The sequence below is a fragment of the Panthera uncia genome, chromosome C2 (assembly GCF_023721935.1).
Source record: "Panthera uncia isolate 11264 chromosome C2, Puncia_PCG_1.0, whole genome shotgun sequence".
In the NCBI taxonomy this organism is placed as follows: domain Eukaryota; kingdom Metazoa; phylum Chordata; class Mammalia; order Carnivora; family Felidae; genus Panthera; species Panthera uncia.
Genome location: NC_064810.1, coordinates 154,305,982 through 154,328,373, shown reverse-complemented (window position 1 = coordinate 154,328,373; position 22,392 = coordinate 154,305,982). Strand labels below are relative to the sequence as shown.

Below are 22,392 nucleotides of genomic sequence, written 5' to 3'. Positions count from 1 at the left end.
GAACAAGTCAACTGTTGAACCCATCTCGTAAATATTTGATTACTGAATTCTTTAGCATCAGAACTTCTGTATGGTTCTTTTATAGTTTCTGTATTTCTGTTGATATTCTCATTTTGTTTATGCATCATTTTCCTGATTTCAGTTATTTTTCTGTGTTCTTGTAGCCCATTGAGTTTCTTTTGGATGATTATTTTTAATTATTTTTCAGATAATTTATAGATCTCTGTTTCTCTAGGGTCAGTTTTCCAAGATTTATTACTTTCCTTTGATTGTGCCATGTTTCCCTGTTTCTTCATGTGCCTTATTTTTTGCTGAGACTTATGCATTTGAAAAAAAAAAAAAAAAGCCACCCCTCCCAGTCTTTACAGACTAACTTTGTACAGGGAAAGAACTCCATCAGTCGGCCTAGCCAGAGGGCTCAAACCTTTTCTGAGAATGTGTCTTCTCTGAACTTGTGCATATAGATTCCCAATTAGGGACGTTGTGGGTTTAGTTTTCAGGAGTTTGTAATCTCTTGCTCCCTCCACTGTCTGTCTGCAGTACTGCAGCTCTTTGGTACCTCCACATGTCACCAAGCTCAGGTTGTCCAGTGGCCCCCAGGCATTCAAAACGCGTCATAGCCTCTCCAGCACTCTGAGTCTACTGCGATAGAAATCAGTCCGTGGGGCAGTCACCTGAAAAGCTGGAACATTGGATGTACATTCTACTCTTCTCCTCCTCTCCCGAGGGAGAAGCCACAAATGGGATATTTTCTCCCAGTTGTGCTGAGTTGTATCAGCTTGGAGGAAGGGCTAATCACAGGTGAAATCCAATGGCTTTTCTTACATATTTCAATGTAGCTGCTCTTGACTTTGTGCTCGCCTAGGGTTCTGCAACTTCTTAACTGGTTTCCGGAGTTGTCATAAAGGCTTTTTGGACTGAACAAGGTTTGGGCTTTCTGTTTCACCATCTTGCCGACATCACTCAGGCCTCCAAGTCTTTAGTGGGAGTCTGGCATGACCATGGGCTTCACTTCTCTCTTGGGCCTCCCAACCCTACACCAAAAGCTCTCCCAGATGGTTACATGCTTTCTTTAAAGGACAGGTCACTGGCTTTCGTGCAAGAGTAGAACCTTGTAGTCACTCCGTTACAAGGTGGCATAAGAAAGGGCTCCCTATGGCCCTTGCTCTTCTGAAGGCAGATTTTTAATACCTTCACTTTGGTGATGACTCTGGCCCAATCCTTTCCTTTTGTGGGGCTGAATCTGACATTGGCCTCTCTCTGAGGCTTCTTTGGAAGGATCTGCATTTGTGTCAGGAGATGTGCTAGACTTTCTGCTCCATCAGTCTTACATTCAGAATTTCTGGCAAATTCTCTTGGTTCCTAGTCTCATTCTTTTTAGAATATATATTTCTGTCATTCCAGGGGACCATGGGGACACAGAAGAGTAGATGTATCTACCATCATGAGATGAAAATCCCTGAGGTTTTTTCACATTCTTTTAAAATTAATATTGAGGTATAATTGACATATAATATTATATTAGTTTCAAGTGTACAACATAGTGATTTGACATTTGTATACATTGCAAAATGATCACCACAGTAAGTCTAGTTATTGTCTTTCACCTTACAACGTTAATATTATTGACTATGTTACCCATGCTCTACATTCCGTCCCTAGGTATTGTTTACTTTATAATTGGTCTTGTTTACTTTATAATTGGAAGTTTGTACTTCTTTTTTTTCTTGATGTTTATTTATTTTTGACACAGAGAGAGAGAGACAGAGCATGAGTGGGGGAGGGGCAGAGAGAGAGGGAGACACAGAATCCGAAGCAGGCTCCAGGTTCTGGGCTGTCGGCACAGAGCCTGACGTGGGGCTCGAACTCACGAACCTCGAGATCATGACCTGAGCCGAAGTCGGATGCTTAACCGACTGAGCCACCCAGGCGCCCCGGAAGTTTGTGCTTCTTAATCCCCTTCACTCATTGCAGCCAACCAAGTCCCCTCCCCTCTGGCAGCCACTGATCTGTTTTCTGTATTTATGAGTCTTGATTTGTTTTGTTTTTTAGATTCCACACATAAGTAAAATCATGCAATATTTGTCTTTCTCTGTCTGATTTATTTCAGTTAGCTTAATCCCTTCAAGGTCCATCCATGATTTTATTTTTTATGGCTATGTCGTATTCCATTTACCCATTGATGGACACTTGGTTTGTTTCCATATCTTGGTATTATGAATAATGGTGCCATGAACATGTGGGTTCACATATCTTTTCAAATTAGCGTTTTCGTCCTCTTCGGGTAGATACACGGTAATGGAATTGCTGGATCATATGGTAGCTGTACTTTTTATTTTTTGAGGAGCCTCCATACTGTTTTCCATCACGGCTGTACCTGTTTACATTTCCCCCAAAACTGCACAGAGATCCCCTTTTCTCCACGTCCTTGCCAGTACCTGTTATTTCTTGCCTTTTTGATAACAGTCGTTCTGACGGGTGTGCAGTGATCATCTGCTTGTGGCTTTGATTTGCATTTCCCTGATGTTTTGTGATGTTGAGCATCTTTTCATGTGCTCGTTGACTGCCGTCTGTATGTCTTCTTTGGGAAAATGTCTCTGCCCAGATTTTAATTGGATTGTCTGTGTTTGGTAGTTACTGAATTACATGAGTTCTTTATATATTTTGGAGCTAACCACCTGGGTTTTCTTCTAGGAGTTTCATGGCTTCACATCTTATGTTCAAGTCTTTACTTCATTTTGAGTTAATTTTTGCGTATAGTATAATATAGTGGTCCAGTTTCATACTTTTGCATGTAGCTGTCCAGTTTTCCCATCACATGTGTGGCAGAGACTGCCTTTTGTCTTCCCTGTTGTGTATTTTGCTTTCTTTGTCACAAATTAATTGGTCATATGTGCATGGGTTTATTTCTGGTTTATCTGCTCTGTTCCATTTATGTCAATACCGTACTGTTTGATTACTATAGCTTTGTACTGTAGTTTGAAGTCAGGAAGTGTGAGGCCTCCAGTTTTGTTCTTTCTCAGAATTGATGGCTATTTGAGGTCTTTTGTGGCTCCATACAAATTTTAGAATTATTTGTTGTAGTTCTGTGAAGGAAATGTCATTGGAATTTTGATAGGGATTGCATTGAGTCTGTAGATTCCTTTGGGCAGTACTGACTTTTTAAAAATAATGTTTATTTATTTATTGTGTGTGTGTGTGTGTGTGTGTGTGTGTGTGTGTGTGTGTGTGAGAGAGAGAGAGAGAGAGAGAGAGAAGGGGGGGGCAGAGACGGGGCCAGAGAGAGAGAATCCCAGGCAGCACACAGCCTGACACAGGGCTTGAACTCACAAACCATGAGATCATGACCTGAGCCCAAATCAAGAATCAGATGCTTAACCAACTGAACCACCCAGGAACCCTGGTAGTATGGACATTTTAATAATACTAATTCTTCCAGTCCATGAGCACAGAATATCTTGTCCATTAATTTGTGTCTTCTTCAATTTATTTTATTGATATCTTCTAGTTTTCTTAGTACAGGTCTTTTATCTCATTGGCCAAATTTATGCCTAGGTATTTTATTCTTTTTGATGCAATTGTAAATGGGATTGTTTTCTTGACTCCTCTTTCTGATAGCTTGTTACTAGAGTACAGAAATGCAACAGAATTTTGTATACTAATTTTTTATCTGCAACTTTACTGAATGCATTTATTCTAACAGTTTTGTGGGGTTTTTGTTTCGTTTTGGGTGGCCTCTTTAGGGTTTTCTATATCATCATGTCATCTGCAAGTAGTCACAGTTTTATTTCTTTTCCAATTTGTATGCCTTTTTTTTTTTTTTCATGACTAATTGCTGTGGCTAGGACTTCCAGTACTGTGTTGAATAAAAGTGGAAAAAGTGGGCATTCTTGTCTTTGTTCCTGATCTTAGGGGGAAAGCTTTGAGTATGATGTCAGCTGTGGGTTTGTCATATTTGACCTTTGTTATGTTGAGGTACATTTCCTCTGTACCCACTTTGTTGAGAGTTTTTATCATAAATGGAGGTTGAATTTTGTCAAATGCATCTATTGAGATGATCGTACAATTTTATCGTTCATCTTATTACTGTAGTGCTGATTGATTTGCAGTTGTTGAATCATCCTTTCATCCCTGGAAGAAATCCCACTTGATCATGGTATATGATCCTTTTAATGTATCTTAAGTTACGTTTGCTAATATTTTTGTTGAGTGGAGTGGGGGGTCGGGGGGTGCATCTGTATTTCTCAGGGATATCAGCCTGTAATTGTCTTTTTTTGTGATGTCATTATCTGGTTTTGGTAGCAGAGTAATGCCAGCCTCATAGAATGAGGAAAGCTTTTCCTCTTCTTCAGTGTTTTGGGAGAGTTTGAGAGGGGTGGGTATTAAATCGCATTTGCATGTTTGGTAGATTTCACCAGTAAAGCCATCTGATCCTGAACTTTTGTTTGTGGGAGTTATTTGATTACTGATTCAGTCTCCTTATTAGTAACTGGGTCTATTCAGATTTTTTATTTCCTCATGATTCAATCTGGAAGATTTTATGTTTCTAGGGATTTATCCATTTTTCTAGGTTGTCTAATTTGTTGGCCTATCATTGTTCCTAGTAGTCTGTTATGATCCTTTGTATTTCTGCAGTATCAGTTGTAACTTCTGTTCCATTTCTGATTTTATTTATTTGAGCACTTTATTTTTTTTCTCGGTGGGTCTAGCTGAAGAGGTGTTAATATTGTTTATCTTCTTAAAGAACCTGCTCTTAGCTTCATTGATCTTTTCTATTTTTAGTCTCTATTTCATTTATTTCCACTCTGATCTTTATTATTTCCTTTCTTCAACCAACTTTGAGCTTTATTTATTCTTCTTTTTCTAGTTCCTTTAGGGTTTAAAGTTAAATTGTTAAGTTGAATTTCTCCTGTTTCTCGAGGCAGGCCTATATTGCTATGAACTTCCCTCTTAGAACTGTTTTTGCTGGCACCCATAGATTTTGGTATGTTGTGTTTCTGTTCTCCTGAGGATTTTTTCCTCAAGAGCCTAATTCCATAAATTGTTTTGAATCTTGGATCCGATCCACTAATCATTTCTTATTAATTGGCATCTGGCATGTAATGTGGTAATCAGCAGAGGATGCTTTTTTGGAGTTTCTTTTATTCCTTGGTGGCTGGGCCCCGCGTGGAAAGAGGTAGCATGGCAGACATTCCACCGTAGAGATCAAATTAGCTTTTCGGAATTCCAAGAGCTCATCTCGGATTTGCATTCTGTGTTTCATGAGAGAGAGGGTTGGTGGCTACAGACACAGCTGCTGCTATAGATCGTATCGTAGTTTCTAGTTGTTGTAAAATAAAATGGTTCTGCTCACTCTGTGCACCTGCCACAAGACTCCCGAGTGTTTGACGCCCTTGTGGTGACCAGAGGTGAGTGGCACTGATGGTAGCGTAGGCACTACTGTGCTTCTGGGAAGCACTTCGCTCTGCATGCTCGTTTTCTCTGGTCCTGTCCTTTTGTCCTTTCCCAGCTAAGACACCCTGTAATCATTACTTGAAGCATACTGTAGTGGGGAGCCGACTTCTTTGTATTTATTACTTTTAAAATTCTGCCCATCTTCCCACCCTGCCCCCTACTGTTTCTTTTCTTCTTTACTTTGTTTAGGATAAAATTTTGTGAGTTTTCCGTTAAAAGAAAAATGTCGATGAAGAAAGAATCACAATTACGGCCCAGAAAACGTCTTCTCTTTTCATAGACAGGCTATGAAAAGCCAACCCAAGTATTCATTTTTTAATACATTTTTCTTCAAATCTGAATAGATTTGCATTTTATCTTCGGTTTGCTTTCATTTATGAAAACAAGTAGAAATAGCTAAAATGTTTTTTGTACTTTTTTTTTTTCCCTCAGTTCAGTTAGCATAAAGCAGTTCCCAGCCTTGAGACATATTTGCTGTAGAGGAAATATAAACAACATTTTAAACATTGATTTTTTGAAACATAGCGCTACAACCGTTATTTAGGGTTCCAGGCCCACAAGTGCTTACTTAATCCATCAACTTGAACTCTGGATCCTGGACACAAGATCAGTAAGTAGAAGGCAGTGGAGGCGAGCTGTCTAGTTTATCCTTCCCTGACCATTGAGACAGTGTTGGTTCCTTTCTGCTTCTGTTTACTCCTCTTCCTCAAAGCCAGTACCCCACTGCGGAAGCTGCTGCGGTGTTTCCCCTGACTTCCAAGCACTCAGAGGAGTATCGGGGGTGGGTGGAGGCCGGAGAGCCCTCGCGACCATGAGCACCGGCTAATTAAATTAATTGATAGTTAACCTGTGAATGGCGATGCTCTTTACTCTCCCAGCGGGATGTTAAACCGAACAAACCCATGATTGGTGGCACTTCTGGGAGTGTCGCAAAGCAGGGCGGGGTGCGGGCTTGGTCAGTGTGACAGATTTGGGGAGGGAAGGAAGAGGTAGAGGAAGGCCACCGTCTAAGCAGTCTGGCTGTGTGTCAGTGCTCACTACATATTTGCAGAATGAATGAATGCAAAGTGACCGCTTTCACAACTTCTTTTATTCCTAGACTCCAGATGAAAAGCCAGACTCGCTGGGCTGCAAGTTGTCTGGTTTTGGCCTGTTTACTGGGCATATGGGCAGTTGTAACGAGGTGGGGTTAGGAGCCTGGCAGAGCATATGTAATTTGTTCAAGTGAGTGTTGGTGTGCAACCCTCTCGGGAGCTTCCCGAGTATAATCTGAAACTGGCCCCTGACTGCAAATGGCAGGGAGAGACGGAGGAGAGAGGCAGGCCACTCCTGGTTGGAAGGTGGCAGGTTTAATAAGCAAAGGGAACTTATATACAAGGCTTGTCTTGGGTGGCAGCAAGACGAGTGGATCCCCGCATCTGCCCGCCACATCTTAAAAGTCTTCATAAACTTTTATCAACAGAGACCTTAACTGGGTTTAGTCAACTAATCTGTGCAAGGTGTTCTCAACACCCCATCACCGTCTCAAGGCGATGTCCTTGGAGCAACTTCTGGGAGCGGGAAAGGCAAACCTCATTCCCACATTCCAAGGACAAGGAAGGGAGGGAGCAACCTCGTCACCTAGGTCTAGCTCGGGGGTCCAGTAGTGGTCATGTCTTCTCAGTGACCTTCCCCAGCATGAGGGATCCTCGAGTTCTTTTCACAGAAGTGTTTTTTCCCTTATACGAGTGATACATGACACGCACCCCGATGTTTATAGCAGCATTATCAACAGTAGCCAAGATATGGAAGCGCCCCAAGTGTCCATCAGTGGATGAATGTATAAAGAAGAGGTGGTCTGCATATACAATGGAATATTATTCAGGCACAAAAAAGAATGAAATCTTGCCGTTTGCAATGATATGGATAGAGCCAGAGAGTATTATGCCAAGTGAAACAAGTCATTCAGAGAAAGACAAATCACATATGACTTCACTCATATGTGAAATTTAAGAAACAAAACAAACAAGCATGGGGGTAGAGAGAGAGAGAGGCAAACCAAGAAACAGACTTTTAACTCTAGGGAACAGGCTGACGGTTACCAGAGGGGAGGGGAGTGGGGGACGGGGGAAATAGGCGATGGGGGGTTAAGGAGGGCACTAGTGATGAGCACCAGGTGACGTATGGACATGTTGAATCACTAAATTGTACACTGAAACTAATATGAACACTATGTGAAGTGGAATTAAAGTACAAACTCAAAAAATAAAATGTGGGAAAAGAAAACAAAATAATGCATGTTTGTTAGAGACTAAAGATAAAGAGATTGCCCACATTGCCAACCATCCAAAGAAAACCATCGTCATTGTCAAGATGTTGATAGATTTTCTTCTGATCTAATTAATAAAATTGGCATTTTTGTCTTGCTCTTTAAGACACTTTTTTTTTTTTTCTGTCTTGGACGATCTTTCTTAAGGAAAAGACACTTAGTGATGCTTTAAGGTTAGGTCTGCAAAAGAAAAAGGAGAACGCTATGTGGGATTCTCACCTGTCCTTCCTCATTTTAAGTATGAGGTGCATATTCTGAACAATAAATTTCTTTTAAAGTACTTCTCTTCTCTAAAATGAGTGCCCCCAATGCCTTTTTTCCCCTGAGGCCACCCTCCCTCCTCAGCCCGACAGTGTCAGACCTCCCGTGTGTGGCTAAGCCCTTGCCTTGCACGTCAGCCTGGTCTGTGCTGAGACTTTTCTTCCAAGGGTCTTCTTACCATTCTCTCGGTTCCTTCTGCCAAAGCATTTTGCACTTCCACGTTTAAAATCACTGAACTTAGGTTTGACCCTTTAACACATTTAAAACCGTTTAAACTTGCACGTTTGAAACCCAAACTCCTGGCTAGCCCAGGTCTCCCTCCGGCTACCACCTTCTCTCTTACTCTCCCTCCTTCCAGACTTCCTGAACTGAACTCTGTGGATGGCCCTCCTCTCTCCAGCCTTGCTTCCCAGGCCCTTCTCAGTCCACCTTGGTCTTGCTTCTGTGGCCCCCACTCAGCTGAAACCACTCCCACCAGAGTCGCCAAAGGCCGCCTGGTGTTAAAGCCACAGGTTTCCCCCCAGCCTCCATGTGGCTGACCTTCCTGTGCCCACCTTGACTGGCTTCCTTCTCTCCCCTTCGCTTCTGTAACTCCAGAACCTGCTGGATTTCAGCCTGCCCCCACCTGCTGCTTCTCAAGCCAGTTGCCAGGCCTCCCTCTTTTGCTCATCACACACGTCTCGTTCCGTCAGGTCCACCCTGTGCTGTCTTCTTGCCTCGTCTCGTCCTTTCTCCCTCGCCGTGTGTCCCTGCGGATCCCCCCCGTTCCCGTGACTCTGTGTGCCGTTTATGCACGTACCCCAGCCACTCCCACTGTTTGCCTCCAGCCCCGTCGGGAACGTGAGACCCCTCTACCCCACTGCCTCCTGAGCCTCTCTGCTCAGATGTCCTGTGGACACCTAAAAGCCCACGTGGGCCTCTGCTCCCCATAGCTCCCTCCGGCCTGCCCCTCATCCTGCGCGCATCGTAAGGCCGCGGAAGCCTGTCCGGTCCTCTGCTGGTAAGCCCTCCGCTCGTTCCTGGAGGCCCCAGCCCGTTGCTGTCACACACACCAGCTCACCCTGCCGACCTGCCCGCCTCTCTGTGGCCTCTGCACTTGTCCGCGCTCCGTGCCGTGAGTGGTTGGTGCCTCGATGCCTCCTCACTCCTCACTCAGCTCCCGGTGCCTCGGTTTTCCCCTGTCCCCCAGCCCCACCGTCCCTGAGTGCCCTTGTTCCCTCTCTGGGTTAGCTCCTCCCCCTTTCCCAGCCAGCCCCTCCTCCTGTCTGTCTCTGCTCCAACATACTTCCTTCGGGAAGCCCTCTCCGAACTGCTAGACACTGGGGCAACTGCCAGTGTGTGTAGCCCCTACACGTGACCTCAGGATGGCCCAGGATGACTCGTCTTCTCCTCCAGCCTGTGCACCAGGACATCGTCTCCTAGGCCCGCGTCGAGCACCCTGGTCACTAATAAACGTGAGAGGATGGGCACAGCGCCTTCCCTTCTGGCTTTCAAGGTGCTGGTACCCGGCTAAAGGGGGTTCTGCTGCGCGGTTTGCGTGCAGCTCTGCAAGGAGCATGACCCTGGCGGTGTTCCGCGGGAAGGCAAAAGCTTCGAACAAGCAGCTCTACGAGGAACCTGTTTTGCAAATATAGTTCAGAAGAAACTGAGTTGTCTGCATAAGAGCCTTTAGAAACATTTATTATAAAGTAATTTTAGGAAAAGGAGCTACAGAGCTCATAAAAGCTCATTGCTACGTAAATGTTTTAACCATGTTAAGACGACTTCCTATTTTAACTAATGTTGTCTAATAAATACCAGTGATTGTAACTCACGAGGGTTATGGACAGTTCGTACGGCCGCTGTGAGCACCTCGAGGTCTGTGGCAGCCTTGCTCAGCGGCCTGGTAACCAGTCCCGGTTGAGCTGACACATCTTCCGGCACCTTGCATCCGAGGGGAGACCTTGGCAGGGTCCTTTTCCCACCGCTTCCCTCTGAGACTGCACAGAAGGGAAAGCGGGTGCAGACTTGCTAGGGGATTGGAAGAGGCCAGTGGCTGGCTCGTGGTGGGGCTCTGGCAGTTTGAGGACCACCACGTCTGGAAAACGTGGAAGGGTTCTTTTCATCTGCTCACTTGTTTACTTCTTGTCTAGTGTTTCTACTAAAGAGGTTAAGTCTTCTATAAAATTATATGTCAGGACTCCAGTGGAATGAAATAATAGCACAGTATACCTTTTTGAATGATTTATTTCTTCTTTGTCGATTTTATCCAGGCTCCTGTTCCTTTAACCCAATTAGTTCAGAATTACAACAGATGGTGTCATCTGATCCGTGCTGTGTCACCTGCCTGTTTTCACCCTGTAGACACTTAGTCAGTGCCTTCCAAGTGTCTTCTCTGGTCACGGCAGTCACACTGCAGCGAAGGCGGCCTGGCCCACCCCGGACCTCTCGTTTGTACCAGGAGCGCCTGGCCTGTGCTGAGGCTGCGCCCATTTTCAGGATTGAGTCACTGCTTGTTAGGGCACGATGCCGATTTCCTTCATTAGTTCGTGCTGCTCCCAGGAGACAGCCACACGGTATTCGTCTTTCAACCTCCTTTTGAAAATATCACAGTAAAGAATCCATCGAATGTCTTTCAGCTGTCTTCTTTTTCGGTCAGTAATTCAATGCAACACTTCTTAGAGCCTGTTCCACTTCCTTCACTGATTTCCGAAACGCCTTTTAATTATTTCTTACCTTTAAAAATCATTTCACAGCTTTTAATATTTAGTAATTCATGCTGTCATCAAAGAGGCAACTTTATTCTTTTGATCGTCGAGACTCCTGTGGGTGTTGATGCTGGATCACAAGATGATGCCGGAATTGGAGACGTATCAGTAGGTCGAGGCTGTGCGTTCGAAGAGCAGGCTTACCAAAGGAAGCAATCCTGTTGGCTTCTTCTTTTCTGCAGAGGAAGAAGCATAATTACAAACCCTGTATTATTATAGTATAGAGAACCTTTCTATGTTTTGGTGTAGGAGGGTCCTAAGCTTCCCATGTTATAACGGACACATTCTGTATACCTGCCCTACAGTGTAAGGAGTCAGCAGCATAAGGCACTACATTGCAGTCAATCAGTTCATCAGTATTTATTGATTATCATCTCATGAAGGAAACTGCACCGGGCACCTTTGGGGATGCAGAGGATTCAAGGTGTTGAAGATGCCTGTACATTTCACGTAACTCAGCCAGAAGCATAGCACAGGGAGGACGCTACCGGGCAAAGAATAGAATGAGTCTGCCGATGGTGTCTGCTAAGGTACATTCAGAGATTAGACACAGGTAGAAAAAGTTTTGTGAAAGACTTTTCAGAATGAATTTCATTTTCCTTTAGAGCACTGAAAGTATCATATGGTATCAATTTAAGGGAATAACTGATTTTAAAAGAATAAAGCAAAGGAAGACACTGGTTAATGATGGGCCACAAGGGAGTGGGTTAAATATAACTCTTGGGCCTGGTTGATTTCTGATACGTCGCAGGCCAGTAATTAGAAATTACCCAAGGTTAACGAGGAGAATCACAGATTGCTTAGTTACTGTTTTGTTTCATTGCACATGTGGTCTAATGTGCCATATCAACATGTACCCTTTCTTGTTTTCAGCATGCACTCCTGGCTTTAAAGTTTATACTTGCATTTGCCATACCTGATAAACCACGGCATATCCAGATGAAACTGGCCCGATTGGAATTTGAGTCTTTGGAGGCACTCAAGCAGCAGGTAAAGGCAACTGTCCTGAAAGTCTATGTATTTCTTTAGCAAATGCCGGGGGCCATAATTTAGAGGACTCGCTCTCAGCATTTCCTTCAGCCCTTGAAGTTACTAGCTCAAATAAATACAGAGGACTACAGTTTAGGACGGTGTAACAAAACCAAAATCCTAATAATATGAACAACAGATAGCTTCAGGGAACTAAACTAGGCAAGAAAAAAATATCCAAGTGATGTTAAAGAATAGAGCTAGCATTCAGCAGAAGAACAAGGCCGGGATTTCCAAGACTTGCCCTGGAGCAGCCCCCACCGTTTCTAAGTCGGCCTTCTGCAGAAGCATTAAACGAGGGGAACTGAGTAAATAGAATCTTGCATAATATTGCAGAGAGTGAGGGGGGAATGACAACGTGTGGGCGAAAGCATCAGAAAACGCCCTGGAAGTAGCAGCTTCTGCCAGTGATCTCCGTATTCTCCTCAAAGACGATGCTTGGAGGTCTTCACTCCGACTCTCGATTGCAGCAGAGTGTGAGCAGGAAGACAGACTCCTACGTGCCCGAGCCAGTTCTCTCCAGCGATACGTAGCAGCTAAACCAATGAGCAAATCAATAAGGCGGTGTCATCTGAGAAGACAGACTCTAGGTCCGGGACCCGGGTTCTGACCCACACAGTCCGTTAGGCTACCAAACCACCTTATACAGGAATTTTTTTTTTTTTTTTTTATGTCTGGGGAGCTGGGAGGAAAAAAATTGAAAGGGGGACCCATCCAAGCTGACCCTCTGATAGAAGCAAGGGGCTCCAGGATGGTCCACGAGGCGGGAGTCCCCACACGGGAGCAGAGCGTGCCCCCAGTGAGGCAGGGTGTCCCCAGAATAAGACTTGCGATAAGAGTACAGAGAAGAGGGAGGAGTGCGCGTCCACCAGCTGGACGCAGCCGGGGAGGAGACTAGATTCCCGAGGTCTCCTGGGTGGGGACAGGTTCACCTAGCCGGTGTGCTTGAGTCGTAAACGCCGGGCGTCGTGCTCAGCAGTGAGGGACCAGAAGCACTCACAGCAGTGTCGGGAAGCCTGTTACCCCCTCGGACACTTCTCGTCGATCTGGGGGTGCTGGCCAACACAGCTACACAAGAGGAAGAAATAGGAGGTCAAGTAACCTGGAAGACGCAAGTGTATCGTTACTTGAAGGTTATAGGGTTATATATCCAAAAACCACGAGATAAATAATTGGAAACAAATAGGAAAACTTGGTAAGGTTACAAGAGTCATCTAAAATTATTTGTTTCCTTTCACAAGAAAGGACAGCCATTTGAAGATATTATTGAAGAAAAAGTCTCATTTACTGAAGAGGCCAAACTATAAAACCTTTAGGCAGTAATTGATCAAAACAATTTGGATAATCTATATCAAGAGTATTTTTAAAAGTCTGCTGGGACCAAAAGATTCAATCTTGTGAAAATTTGATGCTAATTGAAGTATATAGAAACAGACGTTTGAGAATAGCAAGGAGATTTCTGAGTAAAAGAAGAAAAATGAGGCCTCTAGCCCTGCCAGATATTAAAATGTATTCTGAATAATACGATAGTTATAGCAATTGAGTCCATTTTGAATTAGGGAAGAAACAGATCGGCAGAATACAGAGTCTGTAAATGGACCCAAATAAAACTGGGACTTCAGCGTATGGTAAAATTAACATTCTGCGGCAGTGGGGAAAAAGACTGCGGTTACATGGTCTGATGACAAACAATTGTTTGGGGGAAGTTATTGTAGTTTGTTTCGCCTCATTCCTTACACACCTCTTACCACCACCACCCTGCAAAATTTAGATGGTTAACAGATAAAAAAGTATGACAATTTAAAACTTCTCTGTGACAAAAGAGAAAGAGACAAAACTCAACAGATAAATTGGACAAACTGGGGAGATACTTGCATGAAAAACGGTTAATATCTTTAATTTAAAAAGAATTTTGAGGGGCGCCTGGGTGGCTCAGTCGCTGATCTCACGGTTCGTGATTTCAAACCCCGCATCGGGCTCTGTGCTGATGGCTCAGATCCTGCTTCGGATTCTGTGTCTCCCTCTCTCTCTGCCCCTTCCCCGCTCGTGCTCTGTCTCACTCTGTCTCTCAAAGATGAATAAACGTTAAAGAATTTTGATAAACTCATTTAAAAGGACAGTCCAGTAATCAAAGTTAACATAAGAAGAGGTATTCAGCCTCACTCACAGTTAAAGAAACATAAGGTCACACAGCAGTGAAATACCGCATTTTACACGTTCTGTTGCCAAATGTTGGGTGATGATCTGTTCTCGTCTGGTATGGGGAAAGGGACACTTTTATGTACTTGACAGAAGTGTGAATTGGCTTAACCTTTCTCGAATGCAGTTGAATCAAAATTTAGATTACCAAGACTCTCGCTAGGGTAACCGTTCTAACCGCAAAGTAGACCAAAATGCAGGTGTCGAAACATCTCCATTAGCAAGAACCCTGAGACAGCCAAACTCAGTAGGAGACAGATGAAAATAATTGTTGTCTGATAGTGGTTCCATATGAAAAAGTTCTGTGAGCCTGCTTCTTGAAAAGATCTCTTTGTGCTGGAGGCTGTGCACACGTGTGCGTGTATGAGTGCATCGTTGCCATTTTATCAAGTGGAGAAAGCAGGGTCGAGAACAAATTTGAGCTCACTTTTGAAGACGAGAAGGAAGGAAGGGAAGAAAAATGGACAAATGCAGATGTGTTTTTGGGGAGAAGGGCGCCTGGGAAACGCTGAACAGTAGTTACCTTTGAGGAGGGATCAAGAGTTCTCTTTTACATACGGTTTGAATTTTCTGGCCATGCACGTGTATTACTTTTTTAAGGTCAACAGGAATTCTTCGGGAGGGGGATTAGTTGCCATTTGTTACCTGTATGCTTTTCTGCACTTGAAACACTAATGTAAGTAAATAAGGAATGAACCCTCCCTCGTGCTGGTGGTTTGAACAATTACTTAAGTTCCCTAATGCCATTTTCAGACTCCCCTAAGAGCATCCTTCACGCATTCTTCCTCCTCCTTCCTCGTTCTTTTTACAAACATTCCTATATGTTGTTGGTTTTCTTCTTGGAAAAAAAAGTGTAAACATCGGGTGAAATTTTTGGAGTAAAATTTATTTTCACATAACGTGTTTTGCACCTGAAGTTTGAAGGCATGACTCAAGTGTGGAAACCCAGAGGCGATGTTGAGGCGCAGTGGGATTTGTCTGTAAAGTCCTCAGTGGACCTGAAATGACGTCAGGGTAAGACCAAGGCTGAGGGCAGGCCCCCTGAATTTGGCACCCCACTCTACTTCAGAGGACTTGCTCAGCTCCCATTTAAAGGAGAGGCTGAGGGGCACCCGGGTGGCTCAGTCGGTTGAACGTCCGACTTCGGCTCAGGTCATGACCTCGCGGTTTGTGAGTTCAAGCCCCACGTCAGGCCCCGTGCCGACAGCTCAGAGCCTGGAGCCTGCTTGGGATTCTGTGTCTCCCTCTCTCTCTGCCCTCCCCTACTTGCACTCTGTCTGTCTCTCTCTCAAAAATAAAGAGTAAAAAAAATTTTTTTGTTTAATAAAAATTAAAAGAAAATAAAGGACAGGCCGAAACTCTAGGGGTGAGGGGCAGAAAAGTCAGCAACCTGGTGGGGGCAGAGCACAGTCCCCCCCCCCCAACCCCACAGCCAGGTTCCTTAGACTTGTGACAAGCATGTGGGCACAGACAGTTGTAACGGCCTCGTTGTTCAGATCCCCAATCTTACACTCACCCTCTTTCCTCAAATGTGGTCGTAGGAGGCCCGGGTGCCCTGTGGTTCCTCCCGGGCTGTCTGGGGCCACACCGCCTCTCTTCAAACAGTTGTCCTCCCTGTGCCTTGTCCCCACGGTGAAAGCCTCCCCCCTGAGAGAGAAGCTTGCCAAATGGAGGTGTCAGGGGCTAAACTGCATTCTGTAAAGGCACCCACCCTCCCGCCTGCCACAGCCAAATTCATCTCCTTAAAAGGTGCATTTCCAAAATGTATCCAGGAACTTATGTCCAATAATTGCTTATGAATATGTGCATTCTATGTATGCGATTTTTACCACTTAGGCACCAGGAATACTTGTGATGACCAGTGGTCCGGAAGAAAATTTTAAACACTCACAGTGAGATTTATAGTCATGGAACTTTTTTAAACGTTTAAATTTCTATTTATGAGCATATTATTAAAGTATGACCATGATTGACACTTTCAGGCTGAAAAAAAAATTATTAGCATAAAATCCTTTGGGAGAAATGGCAAGAAAATATGATTTCAAAGAGGAGAAAAAAAGGAAAAACAAAATTGTTACTATTAATGAAGAGGGTATCCATCTACTTCTTAAATAGGTGATGGTGGATATCACATCCCTGTGGTATTTCTTGGACATCTTTAAAAGAGTGAGCTAATAGTTTATTTTTAATATTTACACTATGGTAATATGCAATATCTACAGGAAGCTAGAAGATACATTTTCATAACTACCTAATTTATGGTGAAAGTTTTTAAATATTTTATTTTAAAGTTTATTCATTTATTTTGAGAGGGAGAGAGAGAGCATGCATGGTAGGGGGGGGGGAAGGCAGAGAGAGAAAGAGGGAGAGAAGGTCCCAAGCACGATCCACACTCGTAGTGCAGAGCCCAGTGGGGGGCGTTGAACTCACGAACCACGAGATCATGACCTGAGCTGAAACCAAGAGTCGGACACGAACCAACCCAAGGGCCCCCATGGTGAAGATTTTAGATGTCAACATAAAATAGTATGGGAGGGCACATGGCACCCAAACATTTTCAGGGGTATGTAAGCAAAAACGTATTTTAATTGTATAGCACTGTCTTAGGAAGAGCTTTGGTAAATCAGGTTTCTGCAGCGACTGCATTTCTAGCGAGGTTCCATACGTTGGGGCAAACAACCCCCTGGCCACCTGTGCACCCCTGAATTCCTTGTCAAGGTGAGATCCTGCTTCATGCGAGTGAGGCTTTCCTCTCGATCAGGATGGCACATTGCCATGCATTTGTCGGAAAAGCAAAGGCTCTGTAATGATGTTGGATATTAACGTGTCTCGTATTACTAAATGCATCTACCTAGAAGTCCCACTGCAGGGCTGCTGTGCTCGCTCTGGGGGGGCTCAGAGGTGTGAGTGTTCGCTGTGGACAGTGATCTGTCAGATCATGTCAGCTCCTGGCTTCCCCTGGCTTCCCATCACACCCTACCTGACAGCGAAACAAAGCCCTAATTCAAAGGCAAAATTTATTTACACTCGTCGTCATTGAAAGATGAAGCGCTAACCAAAATTCTGTCTCGTATTTTACTTGTTTGTTTGTTTGTTTGTTTGTTTAAAGGGAGCTCTGTGCCCAATGTCTGGCTTGCTCTCATGACCCTGAGATCAAGAGTTCCATGCTGTACTGACTGAAGCAGTCAGGCGCCCCTCCCTGTCGCATGTTATTTTAAAAGAAGAAAACAGCCTAAAAGATTTTAAGTCCCTTTGGGCTTTTTTCTTAAGCCATAGATGTGATTCTGTGATTAATATCACCTTCTAAGAAAACGTGATTTTGGTGCTGATTTTGCTATTAAGGTTCTGGAGGGACAGAAATATCCTACAGGTTTTGAGTCCGCATATCTCTCAAATGCCTTAAAACAGGACATTCTTAGCCAGCTTGCACTAGAGATGATCTTAAATTCACATGTGTGCCGCTCAGATGTCTCCGGTCCATCGAGTGGACAGGGGTGGTGAGTGCTGTGCTCGGGGTTCCTTAGGGCCTGGAACCACAAACCAAGTAGAAGCATTCCTCTCTCCACTATACTGTGTTGAAATCACGATCTGAAAATCTGACCTGGGACGGAGGCTGGACGGTGGAGCCTGTGGCAGCTGCCCCTCTCCTGTCCCACCTCGTGCCGGCCCGGGCTTCGTGGTGTGGTCACCACTACAGCACGGGCCACAGAGGTTCACGCTTCTGTCAGTTGAGACAGACATTTGTTACGTTGCCTGTTGAGCCTCACTGTGCAGAGGTCCTGAGAAGCCCAGAAGGTCCTAGATAGGAAAGGTCGCCCATTTAATGCTTTTCAGAAACTCAGATGAACTGGCACGTCTTCAGTTTACTCGCTGAACTATTGACATTTCTAGGATGTAGAATTTGTCTTCTCTTTCTTTCAACTGACATTTAACTATCTGCTTTGTGAATAAGTAGAGCCTAACTCACGGGGCTCTGCCCGTACATCAAAGGCAGAGAGGGCTTCTGCTGTGTCCTCTGGTCAGTCAGTGGGCCCCAGGTCAAAACTGGAGTTATTGAAGACATATTTTGGAATAAATCTCATTAATGCCTACCTAGCCCATCCCTGGGCTCTTTCACTGTCATGTGACCAGAAATCGACGGTAAAATTGTCAACAGAAATTATTACTTTTGAATAATTAGTATTTTATGTTTAATTTACGTTGGAATCACTACTTTTCAATTCAGGTTCTCATTCTACGGACAAAACATGACTGAGAAATTTAAGTCCGTTCTTAAATTGGGCAGTGCATCTTGAATGGAGAAGTTTAGATAAAGACACATGTGCCTGGGCCCCACACCTGAAGAGTCAGATTCCCTAGATCTAAGGTGGGGCCCAGGCACCTACATGTAAAAAACCCCTCCTATTGCTTTAGTGCCCGCCCCCCGCCCCCTAATCCTGAATCCCCAGCAAAGATAGATCCCAAGCATGTTCAGGGGAGTGCCAAGAGCTAGCAAGGTCTGGGCCAGGGTCTGCCACCATAAATGAGGCAGATGGCCTCTTCGCACCTCAGTGTTTGTTTTATGAAACGAAGGGCTGGATTGCGTGCTCTGTGCGAAGGCCCAGAAATCTGCCATTTTGCCCAGCGCTGTTCTACTGCAGGAGCCCTGAAGCCATTTGGAGAAGTGCTCTGTGCATGGTAGCTGTTCCTCTTAGCCATGGTGGGAGGGGACAGACGAAAGGAGAGGTACTGAGGGCAGGTCCTTCGTGGGGGTCAGATAGGGAACTGTGGCATTTCTAAGTACACAGGCAGGTCAGATGTACGTGAAGGTGAGAGGCAAACTGGAGAAAATAAAATGGTTTGCTCTGCAGACAGAATTCTCAGAGAGTCAGGTTCCAGTCGGTAAGACCTTTGCAAGAATTCCAGAGAGTAAATATCATCCTCGCGACACCCTTTTGTTTCTTTTCAAATTGACGTGCTCAGTTCTCGGTAATTTTGAGATCTAGTTAAAAATAGGAAGGAGCCACTCAGCATCCTAGAGCGCGAGGACCCCACGTCCTCAGAACAGCTCCTACTTCAACCGGCCTCCGGGCAGCCAGGCGTCCCAGGGCCAACCACCCACAGAAGCCAGGGCGCTGGGTCCAGACGCGGCTTTTCAGAAAGATGACAGCCTCCGAAATCAGTCAGAACAAGATAAAGACTTCTAAGAGGAGCCCACGGTGCTAAGTATGGCCCTCGAGGACCTCGAAACAGGTGTGGGACCCTTGCCGGGCTGGGCCAGCGGGTCAGTGGGCTCAAGGCCCGTCTCTGTTTCCTAGAGGGAAGTATATTTAAACCCTTTCCGGCACTTAGCAGTCATCTCTGAACTTCCCTTGCCCTGCCTCTGTGCTCTCGAGTCAGGGTGGGTAAACCCGGCTTTTAAGGGAGAGTTTCGCCGGACTGTTGAATGTGTAGTCACAGGCTGGTGTCCCAGCGTGCGGGTCAGGAGGAAAGGAGTCCGGAGAGAGAACCGGCTTCCGAGAAAGGCACTGGCCGTCGGTGCCAGACGCGGCCTCAGTCCTCAAGGATGGACGGCCCATCTCCCAGGGCCCCAAGCCGGGTGCCGGCCTCGCGGGCTACGGGGCCTCGAGACCTGGGGTGGCCCCTCCGAGCGGACCTCTCCCCTCCTCTTGTGTTGGCATCTCCCCAACACAGCAAGGCCCTGGGAGGTGGTGCCCACCGCGCGTGGTCAGAGCGAGGCTCCAATGAGACACAGCGTGTGTGTGTGTGTTGGGGGGGAGGGGGGAGGGAGAGACGAGGGTGGCGAAGCAGGGCAGGGACCCCCTCAAGCTCGGGGGCCCTGGGTCGCTGGGCCCGCCGGGAAGGAATTCCGGGAAACTGGTGCCATGAGACCGGTTTAGGTGACGGTCGCGACTCCCCGTTTTCACGGCCCGCACGCAGCTGGGCAGCAGCCGTAGTGGAGGGACTGGCAGGTGCACTGGTGACAGTCCCCAAGCGCCCTGCTTCCTGGCAGCCGGCCCTCGGCTTCACGGGGGAGCGCCCCGCTGCCGCGTGGCACGGGGGCCCGGTACCCACCTCTGTGCCTCCCCCCCCACCCCGCCGCACCCGGCCAGGCGGCTCTTCACCCCTGCGTTCCCTCCTCCGGCACAGGGCCTGACGCCCAGTAGACTCTGAACACATCTCCGCCCCCTCAAACTGCGTTTGTGGACTCCCACGTAGTTGAGAAGCTAATGTATTAAGTAAATGACAGGTGACGTCCTTGGACAAGAAAAGAGGAGCCTTACAATAGGTCCTCTGGCGAAAATGGAAACAGCTGGGTCATATGCCTTTCTGGGATCACTAGGTAGAGAGGGCACTCCGAGGACTCGGGTCCGAGCACTTCCTCAGGTCCCCATACCCGAGCCCTAATGAAGCCCAAGTTCTGTGCTTTTTCCCCCAAAAAGACTGTGCTTGATATCAGCGACAAGGTGGCTCCCAAAAGATGGTCAAATAAACCCAAATCAAGCCAGACAGAATTCTAAAGTCGTTTTTACTTTGCGAGAAGTATCTAGACTCTACATCAACCCTCTTCTTACCACTGATGTGTAGACATTTTTCCCCTGCATTTTCTGTTCTCGCTGGAGAAGCGTGCTGTAAGGTACACAGAGCCGATAGACGTTGAAATAAGATGCTTCACTAAAGCTCCAGAAAGCCTCTGATCATTTTTGTCTTCTCTAGTAAACAGGGTTGGAATTTGTTGCTCATCTCATTCCCCTGGTTTTCTAAGCAAAATTTTAAATTGTAGCTCTTAGTTTTTTCCCCAGATGTAAGAAATCTAGCCAAATGAGAACCAGAGCTATTTTTACTTGGGGAAATTACCGAACAGGCCAGGAAACAGAATAAAATGTAGCATTTTCCTAGCCAACATGTAGGTAAACTGGAAGCACGGTGGGCAGAGGACGCCCGAGAGGACGGTTCTGTTCCACGTGGAACGGCTTCGAGTTCACGGTGCTGCCCAGGTGACACCCTGTGCTTTGACCCTGGCTCACGTTTGTCATCAAAATGTGTCTGCATTTGTAAAGAAAAAAGTTCACCTTACAGCACATTACTTTAGAGATTTCAGAATGCTTACAACCATGTGTATATTTTTTATTTCTGGTATAATCATATACAGTGTTAGTTTCAGGTGCACAGTGCAGTGATTCGACAATTCTCTGTGCTACTCAGTGCCCATCATGACAAGTGTGCTCTCAATCCCTTTCGCCTCTTTTGCCCATAAAAACTATATGTTTTAAAAGAAAAAAAATGTATATTCTGGCAAGATAGTAAAAGTTCTAAGAGTTCCAACCTCAGATTCTGTACTAGAATAATAATGATGTTGCCTTGAGGGCAAGCATGTGTGAAAGCAGGCCTTCCTTTTCTAGGAAAATGCCCGGGCTGTTATGAATGCATCTGTTTACTTATTTTTTAACCAAATATTCTAGGATATTAAAGACTATATTGTCGGCTCACTAAGATCAAAGATATTTGTCCGTGACCACCAGACGAGAAGCTTCTTAGGGACAGGATTACACCAGACACAGATTTTGTATTTGCTGAGTAAGTGAGTCCGTAATTAAATGAACATCACTAGGGTCAAAGCCCCAGCCCTTTGTGCCTTTTTCTGTTACTAAATTCTAGTCTTTTGACTTTGAAATTATCTTCTGCATGTTATATTTGGGATTTAGGAAACCATTATTGAGTATTTACTATGTCAGGAAACCATAGACTTTTTAACTTTTGTTTTTAATTACTAGTAAATTGCTAAAGTAGAAAATATTTAATATAATAAATGGTATTATTTTCCATTGATTTCTATTGCCACAGAACCTCAGGATTATGATTGAATATTATATCATGCAGTGAATGTAAACCTAAGAGATTGGGCTGAAAATTCAGTGATTGATAGACTAGAAAATTTAAACATTAAAGTAAATCCTTAAGAACAACACAGATTTGCCCCTGTGTCCTGAGAATAGAATACAGAGAACAAGAAATGTTTGGTTTAGGAACTTTTTGAAATAATACCTAATTAAAGGAAAATAATCATTCTACATTAATAATGGCTCTAAGAACATAAATAGTAAATTACACTGAATTCACACATGAGTCATAATTAAAATACAGATCTTAAAATTCAGCAAGTATTAAGTGCATTCTGTGACCAAAACACAAAAATATGTAATTGTCCAATGTTAGAGGAAAAATTCTCAATCCTGTCCCAAACCCTGATTTTACAGATTAAGGAAAGGGTCATTAACTGTGGTTGTTAGCTTGCAAGATGGGTCCCAATGTTCCCTGCCTCTCTACTATGTACACCCATTTGAAGTCCCATCCCAATAGGATACTACAGAATAGTGTTAAGTCTCTTCTGAAGCTAGGTCATTACAAATTTAT

General features: G+C 44.9%; 1 protein-coding gene across 3 annotated transcripts in view; it reads left to right on the top strand.

Annotated features, from left to right (window-relative positions):
- The window catches only part of ANO10 (anoctamin 10), a 225,618-nt gene that overhangs the window by 147,391 nt on the left and 55,835 nt on the right, over positions 1-22,392 (top strand). For all 3 annotated transcript variants that reach the window (XM_049629104.1, XM_049629102.1, XM_049629100.1), the window contains one exon: positions 11,644-11,760. In XM_049629104.1, coding sequence (XP_049485061.1) covers positions 11,644-11,760 — 117 coding nt within the window. The remainder of the gene's footprint in view (positions 1-11,643; positions 11,761-22,392) is intronic.